Source organism: Mandrillus leucophaeus, unplaced genomic scaffold, assembly GCF_000951045.1.
Source record: "Mandrillus leucophaeus isolate KB7577 unplaced genomic scaffold, Mleu.le_1.0 Scaffold364, whole genome shotgun sequence".
NCBI lineage: Eukaryota > Metazoa > Chordata > Mammalia > Primates > Cercopithecidae > Mandrillus > Mandrillus leucophaeus.
Genome location: NW_012103854.1, coordinates 1,673,893 through 1,689,607, shown reverse-complemented (window position 1 = coordinate 1,689,607; position 15,715 = coordinate 1,673,893). Strand labels below are relative to the sequence as shown.

General features: G+C 41.4%; 1 protein-coding gene across 4 annotated transcripts in view; it reads left to right on the top strand.

Moving 5' to 3' along the window:
• The window catches only part of LEF1 (lymphoid enhancer-binding factor 1), a 120,893-nt gene that overhangs the window by 88,386 nt on the left and 16,792 nt on the right, over positions 1–15,715 (top strand). For all 4 annotated transcript variants that reach the window (XM_011989813.1, XM_011989814.1, XM_011989812.1 and 1 more), the window contains 3 exons: positions 454–576; positions 1,674–1,836; positions 9,198–9,305. In XM_011989813.1, the coding sequence (XP_011845203.1) occupies positions 454–576; positions 1,674–1,836; positions 9,198–9,305 (394 nt within the window). The remainder of the gene's footprint in view (positions 1–453; positions 577–1,673; positions 1,837–9,197; positions 9,306–15,715) is intronic.

Genomic DNA, 15,715 nt, shown 5'->3' with positions numbered 1-15,715 from the left:
AAATTCGCATTGCGATGGTTTGCTTAGGAATATAGGCAGAGATTTTAAAACATGATGTCTTTTGCCTTCACTTAAAAAGCATTTAAAAAGCTAAGTCTTAAATAAAGTGTTATATTTCCAATAATTACTTTTAGTGAAATTCCTATTTCAAAATTGCTTTGCAAGAAAAATGATTCACTTTTTTTTTAATCTCATGGCCTACAGCCCTCCTAGGAAAAATGTCAGATTCTACTATTAGTTTGAAAAAACTACAGGAAATAATTATAAATACTTCCACCCGAATATAGAAAGAAAAAAAAATAATTATCAGCCCACTCTATAGTTAATGTTTCTGTGCATAAAGATGTGTTTTTATTCTTAGCCAGTAGCAGTTAGTGGATTGCTTTGAAATTCCATCTAGCTTTTGCTGCAGCAGCCAGTAGTACATTGTTTTCTTCTCTTTCCTTCTTTTAGGTTTTCTCATCATATGATTCCCGGTCCTCCTGGTCCCCACACAACTGGCATCCCTCATCCAGCTATTGTAACACCTCAGGTCAAACAGGAACATCCCCACACTGACAGTGACCTAATGCACGTGTAAGTATCCACCCGGGCTCTGCTGTGGTTGCCTGAGGATACTGAAGATTTCTACACTGTTGCTCCTTTGCAACAGTGATCCTTCACCCCTTTCTGTTACTGTGAAACTCAGTGCACCTTTGCCTTGAAAGCTCTGTCCCTGAGGACATTAAGCAGCCTCATTCCTACTGTGCTGATTTTGATTCTGAGGTTGCAAAGGAGTGCGGACCTTAAAAGATCATGGGAACCTCAACAAAATGGAAGAATCTTCAGAACATGGGCATTCAAGACTCTTAAGCTGTTTAGCCATTTACCACTGAATTTTCATTTGGTTCAGATTATTGGGGAGAACCTGTTCCTACCTGAGTGAAGTAGATTGGAGGGTTTAATGCACTTTCTTCTGGAAGAGGAAAGTGGCTCCAAGCTTCAATAGCACAGAATTCAAGGGAAAGGAACAAATAAAGCCCAAGATTCCCTGTTGGGCCAGGGTTGTCTCAGACTGTGAGTGCAGGGCTAAATTAATTTACTCTGAAGAGATTAGTAATTGAGCTTCTTAATCTAGGTTTTGTGAATGGGAGGGTGGGGATGGGAGGCAGCATGTGATTGTCCATAAAGCCCTTGCAAATGTATGCAAAGGCAACATGTATTTGTTTGGGGGAAAAGGTCCAAAGATTTAGTAGCTTCTTGAAGTGGTCCTTAACTCCCTGCAAAAGTTAAGAGCCTCTATTCTGAAAGAGGAATGATCACCTGTGCTGTGTGTTCAGCTTCTTCTGAGGGGACCAGAGAACTCAGCCTCAGAGCCCACCTGGAGCATCTTCACAATGCCAAGTCCATTTCTACTTGGTGTTCATAGTTCTCTAATGACAGGTCCACTTTCTCAAACCAAAAGGTTTTATTCTCAGTCACTGAGTAGATAGGAAGCCCTATTGGATGGGTTGTTTGCCTCCCAGTGTTTCATCAGATGAGTCAAGAGCTACTCTTCCAAGTTGGTGGTGTTCTGAGGCGATAGGGTTGTCCCCAACCTGAGTGCAGCCATGTGAGCAGGTGCTCTGCTTCTCTCCTCCTCCATCCCTTCCTCATTCCTTCCACCCCTTCCCCTAACCACCACCACCTTTTAGGAAGCCTCAGCATGAACAGAGAAAGGAGCAGGAGCCAAAAAGACCTCACATTAAGAAGCCTCTGAATGCTTTTATGTTATACATGAAAGAAATGAGAGCGAATGTCGTCGCTGAGTGTACTCTAAAAGAAAGTGCAGCTATCAACCAGATTCTCGGCAGAAGGGTAAGTAGTGGAATCATGTATAAATGTTTATGGTAGCCATGGAACTGCTTCATGAAAATCTGCCCCAATTTAATCACATATCAGGTGGTCATAGAATGTGTTTGCACTTCAAGATATGATATGATGCATTTTAAACAATTTTGATAACTGTTTTTACTGTTACAGTTTTTTAAAACAGTGGTATGATCATGGTTCACTGCAGCCTTGACCTCCTGGGCTCAAGTGATCCTTCCACCTCAGCCTCCCAAATAGCTGGGACTATAGTCGTTGTGCCACCATGCCTGGCTAATTTTTTTTTTTTTCTAATTTAAAACTTTTCATTAAAAAGTAAACTTTAATGTTGAAAATGCAACTTGGGGAGGGCAGGAAGATCACACACAAGGCTGTCAACTTCACACTTGGAGGGTTGCACAGTGGTCGGGCAGAGGCGCTCCTCACTTCCCAGATGGGGTGGCAGCTGTGCAGAGATGCCCCTCACTTCCCAGACAGGGCGGCGGCCGGGCAGAGGCGCCCCTCACTTCCCAGACAGGGCGGCGGCCGGCCGGACAGACAGAGGCGCCCCTCAGTTCCCAGACAGGGCAGCGGCCGGCCGGACAGAGGCGCCCCTCAGTTCCCAGACAGGGCGGCGGCCAGACAGAGGCGCCCCTCAGTTCCCAGACAGGGCGGTGGCCGGCCGGACAGAGGTGCCCCTCAGTTCCCAGACAGGGCAGCGGCCGGCCGGACAGAGGCGCCCCTCAGTTCCCAGACAGGGCGGCGGCCGGGCAGAGGCGCTCCTCTCTTCCCAGTCGGTTGGGTGGTGGGGCAGAGGTACTCCTCTCTTACCAGTCAATTTGGGTGACTGGGCAGAGGCGCTCCTCACTTCCCGGACAGGGCGGCCGGGCAGAGGTGCCCCTCATTTCCCAGACGGAGTGGCCAGGCAGAGGGGCTCCTCACTTGTCAGACGGGGCAGCGGCCAATGCCTGGCTAACTAAAAAAAATTTTTTGTAGAGATGTGGTATTGCTATGTTCCCAGGCTGGTCTCAAACTCCTGGGCTCAAGCAAACTTCCCACTTTTGGCCTCCCGAAGTGCTGGGTGAATAAGTGTGAGCCACTGTTCCTGGCCTTGTTATCATTCTTTTTTTTTTTTTTTTTTTTTGAGATGAGTCTCGCTCTGTCACCTACGTTGGAGTACAGTGGCATGATCCTGGCTTACTGCAGCCTCTACCTCCTAGCTTCAGGTGATTCTCCTGCCTCCGCTTCCCCGGTAGCTGGAATTACAGTTGCCTACCACCACACCTGGCTAATTTTTGTATTTTTTTTAGTAGAGACAGGGTTTCACTGTGTTGGCCAGGTTGATCTTGAACTCCAAACCTCAAGTCGTCCACCTCCCTCGACTTCCTAAAGCCCCATTATCATTCTTTAAACAAATATTGATTATACTTTTGGGCCAGGCATGATGCCTGGAGATTAGGTAATAATTGCTGAATAAAACAGATGCAGCCACTGGGCACGGTGGCTCACACCTGTAATCTCAGCACTTTGGGAGGCCAAGGCAGGCAGATCACCTGAGGTCGGGAGTTCGAGACCAGCCTGGCTGACATGGTGAAACCCCATCTCTACCAAAAATAAAAAAATTAGCTGAGTGTGTGGTGGTGGATGCCTGTAATCTCAGCTACTCAGGAGGCTGATGCAGGAGAATCACTTAAATCTGGGAGGCGGAGTTTGCAGTGAGCCGAGATTGTGCCACTTGCTCTCTAACCTGGGCAACAGACAGAGACTCTGTCTCAAAAAATTAAATAAATAAATATTCAACTAGAATTTACAGATATATAAATCACTGTTAGGGCCTGTATTAGCCAAAATAGATACAGCCCTTTCTGGAGCTTCAAGTTTTATGACAGAATACACATTAGATAAATAATTGCCAATAAATATATAATAAAAATTATGATAAATACTGTGAATGTAGGGAATCAGATTCAGTGAGAAAGAATAGTAGGAGCTTGGGCAGGTCCCTCTGAGGAAACTGTATTTAAGCTGAGATGTGAGAGCTAAGTAGAGATGAATGGGGAGAGGTAGATTCCCCCACATGCAGATGGAGTAGCATGTGTGTGCCTCCTCTGAAACAGGAAAGCACTTAGCACTTTCAGAGAGCCTACAGCAAGGTCTTTGGGGGGCCAGCGTGGCAAACAGAGGTGGCCACTCCTTCCAGGACAGAAGCAGAGCTGTTCTACCATGAGGTTTTATATGGAAGAATGTATATGATCCTGAGGAGTCTTGATTCTAGAAAGACTGTTCTCCAAATCTCAAAGTGTACACCTGCCGTTTCTGGGTTGCCCTTTTCTTTTCATTCATTCATTGACCAATGCTATGATGTTTTTCTGAGCACCTATTATGTACCAGGCAGCAGGCTACAACTAGGATAGACACTCTAAGATTGTTTATCCAGCTGTCAGCCAAAAGACATACATAGTCAGTCCTTCCAAGTACTTTGCATGGGATTGAAGTGATTTTAGTTAGATGGCTGAAGAGTGGTAGAGAGAGTTTGAATTTCTCTAATTTAAATTACATTTTCACCATAATCACAGTATCATTATAATTTTAGAAATGTTTCATTTTAATTTGTTGATGCTCTTCATATCTGTGTGGTAGCCTCTTAATTTGTGACCCTGCGTTTGTTTTTGCAGCCTCTCAAGAAATTCATGATTGGCAAATGAACATTCAGTTGTGTAGGATCTAACAACCCTTGTGAAACATAGAGGATCATGTGTTAGCTATTGTTGATGATAATTTTACCAGGTCTGTTCTGAACCTAATAAATTTGAACATTTATAAGAGAAAACATTCAGGAGATTTCCAGTCCATGTGAACAGGAGGGAAGCAGGCCCTCTTACATTATTGATTCCCATCAGATAACCTCAAAATGCAGCTATTTCCAATCTGCAAGTCACCGGGGTTTCCAGGGGAGGATGCGGTGGTAGATTATAGCTTTTTTTGGTGTCCTGTGTACAATGCCCTATCTCCCTGTGGATTCTTAGACACTTAATAACAGTAATTACAATGCTTTCCCAAGCCAGATCATGGCAGATGAGTGATTCCCATCATCTTGGAAGAACTCTGCGTTAAAAGCTGATGATCATTTTCCCTGACTCTTTAAAAGAAGAAATCAGAGGAAAAGAAGGGCTGATGTTTTTATTTCAGCTTGTATGCAACTCTTAGTTTTTTCTTTTTTGAGTTAAGGGCCCCCTGGCCTTCCAGTGGGAAGTACTTTCCTGCTCAAGAGAGTAAGTGAGGATATGATATGAAGGTATGCTTCCTATTCTTAATGCACATTTCCAACAATTGCTACTTTCCCAGCTCCCTTAACAATCCCCAGATCTGAGCATGTGTCCTAAAGGATGGTTCTTATTTGGGGTCTCTGTCTGTCTCTGATTTAGACACCTGTTTCTATTTATAGGCCTCTGAATCTTTGATTAAGATCAGATTTTCTGTCCTTTCATAACTCCCCTCTGGCAGGGCAGCCCTTGCTAGCTCTTTAAAGTCTCTGGCATCAAAATCATGACGTTTTACACTGGGACAATTTGAGTTCTTAAAAATGGATCTTAAATCCATCCCAGAACATTTTATCTTTTGATTTTTTATTCATCTTTACTATATCTGTAAAATAGAAGTGTTCATGTGAATTAATCAAAGTTTTATTTTTAATCCACATTATAAATAATAATAGGACAAATTTTATTGTAAAATAAGGCTTTTCTCTTCAGACCTTCCTGGCTATTAAAGGAAATCCATTTATCACAAATTTGTCATGAGAATGTTTTATCTTGGAACTGTACAAGTTTATTCAAATTAAATGGGTATTTTCCCCACAACTTGGTGAAATCTTGAGAATGAGATTTGATTTTTTAAAAGTTTGACTCTCTATTTTGCAGTAAACAGAGATAGAGAAGCATTTTTAGTCAATTGTGTTTCAGAAATTCCCGTAAAGAAAGACCATCTTTCAGGTCTGTACTAGACTTTGTTTTTGTTTTCAATGCAAAACTTTAATTCCATCATTTTATCTACTGTTCATTTTGGTAAGTGATCTTCTATTTGTGAGTCATTTTTGTACATTAGAAATATCAGAGAACTTCCTGGCTAACATGGTGAAACCCCATCTCTACTAAAAATACAAAAAATTAGCCGGGCGTGGTGGCGGGCACCTGTTGTCCCAGCTACTCGGGAGGCTGAGGCAGGAGAATCACTTGAACCTGGGAGGCAGAGGTTGCAGTGAGCTAAGATCGCGCCACTGCGCTCCAGCCTGGGCAACAGAGTGAGACTCTGTCTCAAAAAAAAAAGGGGGGGATGAGAAAACTTAAAGCAATTGAACATGTAAATAGTTTAGCTTATGCTTACTTTGCCTCCTTGCCTTTTATTCAGTTTCGTTAGCTTGGATCTTTTTGTCAGCCTGTTTCTTGTTTTAACTGAAAAATCCCTGGTTGTTTGGGTAGAAGACCCAACCTTGGTATCTGTTTTGGGAGTTAATTTGTATTTGTGAATCCAGGTTTTCTCAGCTGCTGTAAGTTATGTAAAATTATACTGACAAAAGGTGTTATATACAAGGGAATGATACTTGTCAAATAATAAATTTAAAATGGAAGACTTCTTGTCTTCTTTTCTTTTTTTTTTTTGTCCCTTGTTTTTTTCCTTACTGGTAAAGCTTTGCCTCTTGCCAGTCATCTTTATTTAGCACTAAAGCTCACTGTGTAAATATCAGTTTTCTTTTTTCTTTGTGAGATAGAATCTTGCTCTCTCACCCAGGCTGGAGTGCAGTGGTGCAATCTTGGCTCACTGCAACCTCTACCTCCTGGGTTCAAGCAATTGTCATGCCTCAGCCTCCTGAGTAACTGGGATTACAGGCAGGCACTGCCACACCTGGCTAATTTTTGTATTTTAATAGAAACAGGATTTCGTCATGTTTGCCAGGCTGGTCCTGAACCACTGGCCCACAGTGATCTGTGTGCCTCAGCCTCCCAAAGTGCTGGGATTACAGGCATGAGCCACTACACCCTACCATAAATATCACTTTTCTTTTAAAAAATCAAAGATTAGCCAGGCATGGTAATGTATTCCTGTAATCCTAGCTCAGGGCTGCGGTGGGAAGATTGCTGGAGCCCAGGAGTTCGAGGTTGCAGTGAGCTATGATCACACCACTGCACTCCAGCAACACAGCAAAACCCTGTCTCAAAAAAAACAAAAACAAAAAGAACAAAACATCAAAAAACCGATGATGTTTCCTTTTGTGTCCAATTTGGTTTTTCTCCCTCTGAAGGTCTGTAATACCAGGCCAGTGTTCCAGGTTTAAAAAGCTGTCAGTTGCTAGAAGCAGTGTGACTTTTCCATCCCAATTTAAACCACCGCTGCTGCCCCAGAAATAGCTTCTTCTTAGGCTCAATTTGTCTAAGGTTTATTCTACTAGTAAAAAGAACTGTGCTTCAGGTAACTGTTTCCAGGGTTGTTTTGTTTTGTTTTGTTTTTCTGGCACCTCCCTGTAATTTTTTCTTTTTAAACAAAAGCACATCACCTGATTTGCCTTTAGGCTCGGGGCAAGCCCTTCTGTGTGTCATGCTTTTTAACCTCATACTCTGCACTTCTAAAGCAATTAAACAATAAATCACCTATTCTCTTCAGCACAGCCTGACTGTTAAGGGGCTTTCAAAGGAAATGGACTCTGTTGCCCTGCTAGTGGGAACTACTGCTTCTCACACTGGAGGCTGGAACTGGAGGTGGGGTGTGGCCAGAAGGTGCTGTCGTGTCCTGAAATCAGCTTCATGTTCTGTTGTCAAACAAGAGCAGCAGGTGTTTGTTGTCTTAGCTACACTTTAGGGGCTGAGTCCAAGTTGATTAAGACTTAGACATATAGCCTCCTCTAGGAGAAGATTTTCTCTCTCATCAACCTCTCTCACTTGGTCCTTCCTCCAACCCACCCACATCCTTCTTATTTAAAAATCATTTTAAAAGACATGAACAGGGAGATAAAAATTAATATGCAGGGCAGCCGTGAATGGGAAAGGATCTCATAGCCTGGAATGGGAAGGAAGCAAACTGGGAAGCTCCACACCTGAGAGCTGGGGGAGAACAGGAGCAGGGAGGCTCCCAGCTGACAGATGGTGTGTGCGCACGGGTGAGCATTGCAGGTGCAAAAGTGAGCGTGTGTGGCGTGCATGTAGTTTATGTGCACAGAGGAGCATGTGTGTTATGCATGTGGGTGTGGGTATATGTGCTCAGGTGAGCATGTGAGTGGTGTGTGTATGTGCTTAGGTGAGCATGTATGTGTGCATAGTGTGGGCTCTGGTTGGTCTCCTTGGGTAGCTACCATCGCCTCTGTGTCATACTCTCATGGACAGTGGTTCCCCCAAATCCCAGATGGTTCTCCCTTGGAAAGTTCTGCTGGCAGGTCCTGGCATTGGGGAAGTTGGGAAAATACATGAACACTGTCTGCTGGGGACTGGGGTGAGTCATGTGCAGATATATGCAAAGCAGTGTGCAAATGTAAACCCCTTAAAATCCCAGATACCTTTCCTATATAAACTACTTTGTTATATATGCTATATAATCAGTTATGTAAAAAGGAGACAAAAAGTTTGTAGGATATTAGCAGCTATATTCTTCATATTAGAAACTATAGTCTCAAATTCTAGATGGCAGAATAAACTTAAATAATGCCCCTTGCTGTCCATCAAAAGGAAGCTAAAAGCCATAGCCATAAAATGTGCTTGTGTGACTGGACAGTGTCATCAGTGTTGTCCCTATAGATAGCGTCTATATGAGTTTGAGGAGACAGTGAAGAGACGGAGACAGACAAGCTGACTTTTCATGTCCTTCTCTATAGACAAGCATATGATTAAGGTTTCAGACTCTTCCTATGACAAAACGGGAAAGTGTTCATATGAGGAGAGGGTGTATCTGTTTTAAAAGACATCTGGAAATTATCACATTTTGCATAAATAAAAAGTACTTGGGCTCAGATATCAGAATATGCTACTAACTGTGAAAAACAGTTAAGTTGGGTGTTGAGGTTCACCATTGAAAGTTCTTTTTAATTTATATTGGAAAAGAGAAAGGGTGGGTGACAGAGATCATTTTACTTTGAATACTTTGATTGACTTTGATGTGTTTCATGTGATATCGGAGAACAGGGTAGAGAAACCAAAGTTTGAGTTTCACTGTAGCCACCAGACTCTAAGTAGATTTCTATAGCACTTGGCACTTGGTCTTCTGCAATTTAAAAATAAATCAAAGTTTAAATGCTTAATGTTTTCATTTTTTGATTTTTGAAACATAAAATATACTATTGCTATTTTGCTTATTTTTGTATTTTTCTTCCTTCCTCTCTGTTTTAGTGGCATGCCCTCTCCCGTGAAGAGCAGGCTAAATATTATGAATTAGCACGGAAAGAAAGACAGCTACATATGCAACTTTATCCAGGCTGGTCTGCAAGAGACAATTATGTAAGCCCCTCCTCCATACCTGTGGCTCTCCACTCTCATTCGCTCTTTTGCTTTCAAAAAGGAAATGTGTTTTAGGGTGTATATAATGCTGGTACTACTTATTTTTTGGAAGTTAATGAAGTTTGTAATAAGGATTTCATGGATATATTGCATTATGAAAGCCTTGAGCTTTTTTTTTTCTTTTTTTGCTATGGGTGCTAATGAATGCTTTTAAATAAAATTTTTTAAATAAACTAATACCTTATTATTAAAATTTGGTATAAGAAAGATTAAAAAAAAAAAGAAGACCATAATCTTACTATGTAAAGGCAACGTTAGTAATAACTACTTACATTACTTTCTAATATTTTTTCTATGCATTTTTTTACTTGTATATTTGTGTGCATATATATACATGTTTGTTGCATACTTCTCAATCTTATATATAAAAAGCATTTCTCATGGCACAGTGTTTATGTATATCAATATTCCATTAAGTGAATTTCACAATTTATTTAATCTTATTTTTTCCTGCTTTTAGACGTTTAAGTTGCTCCCTTTTGTTTTTCTTACAAATGTAAATATTCCTTCAATGAACATGTCTATACATAACAGTTCTTTTCTGTATTTAGGACTATTACTTATGTTGAAGAGATTCATTGTGGAGGTAAAGGATATAAATATTTTAAAGTTATTTTTTGGTTTTTTCTTTTTTTGAGATGGAATCTCACTCTGTCGCCCAGGCTGGAGTGCAGTGGCGCGATCTCGGCTCACTAAAACCTCCGCCTCCTGGGTTCAAGTGATTCTTCTGCCTCAGCCTTCCAAGTAGCTGGGATTACAGGCGTGCGCCACCATGCCCGGCTAATTTTTTGTATTTTTAGTAGAGACAGGGTTTCACCATGTTGGCCGGGCTGGTCTTGAATGCCTGACCTCAGTTGATCTGCCTGCTGCTGCCTCCCAAAATGCTGGGATTACAGGCATGAGCCAGTGCCCCTGCTATTTTAAATTTCTTGATACATATGGTCATATTGCTTTCCAAAGGACTGTATTATTTTACACTTCTTATAAACAATGTATTCAGGTGACTGTTTTGCCACAAGCTACTTAGATCTGGGTAAAAAATTCTTTTTTCATGTTACGGTACCCCAGCATTTATCATGTATTCTATTCAGTGTAGGTATATCATGTTTAAGTCATACTAATTTTATCTGCAGGAAATACCTCATTTGTAGTGCCAATTGTTTTATTACTGTAGAATTTGAGCATCTTACTTATGTAGTCTTGATAGGGCAAAGACTTTTATTTTATAGAGGGGAATAATTTTCACTAAGCTCTTAAAATAATTTAATATTTTGCAGTTATTATGTCTGAGTTCATGCAGCATGCTATAATAAAATACCATAGACGTGGTGGGTTATAAACAACAGGTTGATTTCTCACACTTCTGGAGCCTGTGAAGTCCAGGCTCTAGGTGCAGGCAGGTTTGGTGTCTGGTGAGGGCCTGGTCCTAGTCTTCTGGCTGTATCTTTACAAGGTAGAAGAAGGGGGAAGAGAGTTCTCCAGGATCTCTTCTATAAGGACATTAATCCCCTTCATGAGAGCTCCTTGCTCAGGACATGATCATCTCCCAAAGGCTCGCCTCATTATACCATCAAATTAGGGGTTAGAATTTCAGCATATGTATTTGGGAGAACACAACATTTAGTCTATAGTAATTCTCAGGGTCTGTGTGAGACGAGCATTAGAAATGCCAGCAAGGTCAGTCTTAATAAAAGTGGAATTATTTCTTTTTAAAAAAGCAAGAGCGAAGTCATTAATTAATATACAATTTAATATGTAGCCATTGCTTTAGGTGCTCCTGTGGGGCTCACGTTCTCAGAGATGATGACAAGGATGCATATCTGAGGTCATACACACATGGAAACTTATTTCTGGAAATGGGCTGCACAATTTATTTCCTATAATGTGCTCCATACAAAAAGTCACTTTACTGGTCAAGGTTTGGAGCTCAGACATTGGATACAAGTTTGACACAGGAAGTAAGAGTCTGTTACTTATGGGAAACAGCATAGTCAGCTCTTCTGAGTTATTTTGGTTGCCTTAATAACTACCATATGCTGATGGTTAGGAACTGTCTTAAATTCTTGACAGCAACCCAGTGGTGGAATGAATATTATTACATGAATATTATCACCCCATTTTTCAGGTGAGGAAATTGAGGGGCTGAAGAGTTTAGGTAATTTATGCAAGGCCTTGTAGTAGGTGGCTAAGCTGAAGTTTTTACTCAGGTCATTCTGACTTCAAAATCTACATGGTTTTCCTCCTCCTGAGTGGATTAGCTCGGTCTTCCAGTACCTTCTTTTTTTTTTTTTTTGAGACAGAGATGTGCTCTTGTTGCCCAGGCTGGAATGCAGTGGCATGATCTCGGCTCACCACAACCTCTGTCTCCCGGGTTCAAGCGATTCTCCAGCCTCAGCCTTCTGAGTAACTGGGATTACAGACATGCACCACCACACCCAGCTAATTTTGTATTTTTGGTAGAGACGGGGTTTCTCCATGTTGGTCAAGCTGGTCTCGAACTCCTGACCTCAGGTGATCTGCCAGCCTCAGCCTCTCAAAGTGCTAGGATTACAAGCGTGAGCCACCGTGCCCGGCCCAGTGCCTTCGTAAGACTGCTGTAGTTGAAGAATTTTCACCCCTGAACCAGGCTCCTGTTTTCTGAGCAGCAATTACCATCTCTGTATAGAGCCCCTGGCACGCCCTGTAAGTAGGAAGATCAGTGTTCACCCAGAGGATTTCAAAAGTGTCGTCTTCTGGCTGGCCATGGTGGCTCACGCCCGTAATCCTAGCACTTTGGAAAGCTGAGGCAGGCAGATAACTTTAGGTCAGGCATTCGAGACCAGCCTGATCAACATGGTGAAACCCTGTATCTACTAAAAGTACAAAAATTAGCTGGGCATGGTGGCGTGTGCCTGTAATCCTAGCTACTCAGGAGGCTGAGGCAGGAGAATCTCTTGAACCCAAGAGACAGAGGTTGCAATGAGCCCACATTGCGCCATTGCACTCCAGTCTGGGTGACAAGAGTGAAACTCTGTCTCAAGAAAAAAATAAATAAATAAAATAAATAAATAAATAAAGTGTCTTCTTCTAATCCTGCTCTGGGTGGCTTTTGGATGTAGTTTGTCTAAAGGAGGAGAGCTCCTCTTCCTCATTTGACCTTTGTAAACTTCATTGTGCTGTGAATTTTATTCAGCGTTGCTTGTTGAATGCCTTTAAATTTATTTTTCTAATTCTTTAAGTAATGAGTTTTAACTTTTAAAAAGACGCAAAAGAAACACCTACATATTCTGTCTGTTTCTCTGCTCTCTCTCCTTTCCTCCATGTCAATGGGTGGGAAGAAAGTAGTTTTAAAGAAAGCTACTGTAATGTGAATTTATCTTTAAAGATTTCCCTCTGCACAACTTTTAAAGGAAATTGTTTTGCATATTCCTTGAATGAAGGGAAAGCCCAGCTTCATTCATAGTGTTTTCATCATAATCAGAATAAGTCATTCAATTACTGAGGCAAACAGAAGCTGATCAGTGATAGTACTTTATCTAAAGATACTGTTCTTTAAATAACAGTACTGTACAGGTATAGAATAAAGGTAAAATTAAGGTATTTAGTGTCACCAGAATGGTACCCTGATCCTCAGTGAGATCGTGTGAAATATATGTCTCAATTATTCAATACTAAAATACCCTATTACATGACATAGATTTATAATTTCAATTTGTTTTTATAACTTTGGCTAATAACAGGCTAATTAATAGTGCACAAATTTTCTTGGGTGAGATTAGCCAAATATTTATAATGTTAGAACTTTTCAATTTAGTTTTTAATGCTTCCCAATATTATATAGTCCATATAATTTTAACAAAATTTTTTTTTTGTTTTTACCATACATGAATTTGGGTTTTTGTATAACTTGACATTAATACATCCAAACTACTTAGTTCTTTTTGCATATCATAAATGTAGATTCTCTTGAAGAACTGGTTGATACCTAGAAGGTAACAGGTTATTTGATTTAGCAGTAGAAGCGTAACGGTGCAGGCTTCAGATGGTTGCTGTGTGCTGACTATGTTCTAGGCATGTGTAAGTGGGGGAGCATGGTGCTAAGAGCCCCAGGTGGTGCTCTGGGGACAGAGCCAGTTATAGCACCTGTGAGGCATTCAGTCATGCAGTGAGCTCAGGGTCATGGGGAGCGCAGAAGAGGAGCCCCAGCTCTGCCTGAGGTGAGGGATGGACGAACAAGGTGTGGAGTAGAGAAGGTTCATGGAATAGACAACACTTGAGACACAGGTGGAAGGGTAAATGGAGCTGAGAAAGAAGAAAATGTGAAATAAGGTTCCAGACACATGAAGCAACCTTGTAGCAACTTCCGAACCTTGCAGTAATTACATTGAAAGGACCGCTGTGGATACCCGAAAGAAGCATGCCCTCCCTCTCTACTCTCTGTCCCCAGAGCACCTTTAATAATCTTGGAAGAAGCGGGGCGCGGTGGCTCACGCCTGGAATCCCAGCACTTCAGGAAGCCACGGTGGGCAGATCACGAGGTCAGGAGTTCAAGACTAGCCTGATCAACATGGTGAAACCCCTGTCTCTACTAAAGATACAAAAATTAGCCAGGCGTGGTGTCATGCGCCTGTAATCCCAGCTACTGGGGAGGCTGAGGCTTAAACCCTGGAGGTGGAGATTGCAGTGAGCCAGGATTGCGCCACTGCACTCCAGCCTGGGCAACAGAGTGAGACTCTGTCTCACAAAATAATAATAATCTTGAAAGAGGACTCCTTTTTTTTTGATGTGCCATTTCTCAGGGTCACTAATACCTGTTCTTCGCCTCAGTGTTAGGGAGGATGATTTCAGTCACCCTTCTGAAACTGTAAAGCCTCAATGGCCATGTGACATGAAGAACTATCCTGAGGTGCAGAAATATGCACTTTCGTAGAGCCACAAAATATATATGGTACAGTCTTACAGCTTTTAAAAAATTGTTCATGTGAGTATTATAGCAGATGTAAGCTAGAGACATTGGATGTGATATGTGTTCCCTTTTAGTTATTTGAAAATACCTGATGCAGGTTGGTCATTTACTATAAGCGGACTATGGCTGTACACTATTAAACAAATAATTATTTTGAGACAGGGTCTTGCTCTTATAACATAATTATTAATTATGTTATAATTAATAATAATTTATGTATTATCAATAATAATTATCTCAAATAATATCTCAATAATTATCTCAAAATAATAATTATCTCAAATAATTTATTATAAATAATTATTTCAAATAATAATAATTATTAATTATTATTTGAGATAATTATGATAATTATTATTTCTGATAAATAAATAATTATCTCAAATAATAATTAATAATAACAATTTGAGACGGAGTCTCTGTTGCCCAGGCTGAGTGCAGTGGCATGATCTTGGCTCACTGCAAACTCTGCCTCCCAGGTTCAAGCGATGCTCCTGCCTCAGCCTCCCAAGTAGCTGGGATTATAGGCGCATGCCACCACGCCTGGCTAATTTTTGTATTTTTAGTAAATACGGAGTTTCACCATGTTGGCCAGGCTGGCCTTAAACTCCTGACCTCTAGTAGTCTACCCGCCTCAGCTTCCCAAAGTGCTGGGATTACACGTGTGAGCCACCACACCCGGCATAAAATTATTTTTGAGGGCAAAGTAGTTATGAAGGAAAAGGGAAAATTTAGATCCCACTATAAGTGGGATCTAAATTTTTAAATCTGGCATTGAGGTGTTTTGAAATGTATTTAAAATGGTGTACATATCCATGTTATTTTGTCTGTTTTAGGAAGCAAGGTCCTTAATTGCCAGAAATAAGTCTTTGAGATAGCTCCAGTTTTCTCAGGTTCTCTCAATCTCTTCTCCTTTTCTCCTTGGTTTTGTCGTGCCTGTGCCACAGGGCCTGTGGGTACTCGATTAACACCGAGGAACTTTCAGTTAGACAATGGAATTCACAGTAAGGTTTATCTTAAGCACTACCAGAAGTGGGTTCTAAGTGTGCTGGTTGCTAAGAAAAGGAATGGCTCATTAAGCTGACTTTCCTTGAAGAAGAGGGTCCTATGGCCACAGCTCTAGGACATCATTATCCGTGTGTGTGTGTGTGTGAGAGAGAGAGAGAGAGAGGGAGAGAGAGAGAGAGAGAGGGTCCTATGGCCACAGCTCTAGGACATCATTATCCGTGTGTGTGTGTGTGTGTGTGTGTGTGTGTGTGTGTGTGTGTGTGTGTGAGAGAGAGAGAGAGAGAGAGAGGTCCTATGGCCACAGCTCTAGGACATCATTATCCGTGTGTGTGTGTGTGTGTGAGAGAGAGAGAGAGAGACAAAGAGTCTACCCATGGTGTCAATATTGATGATGTTA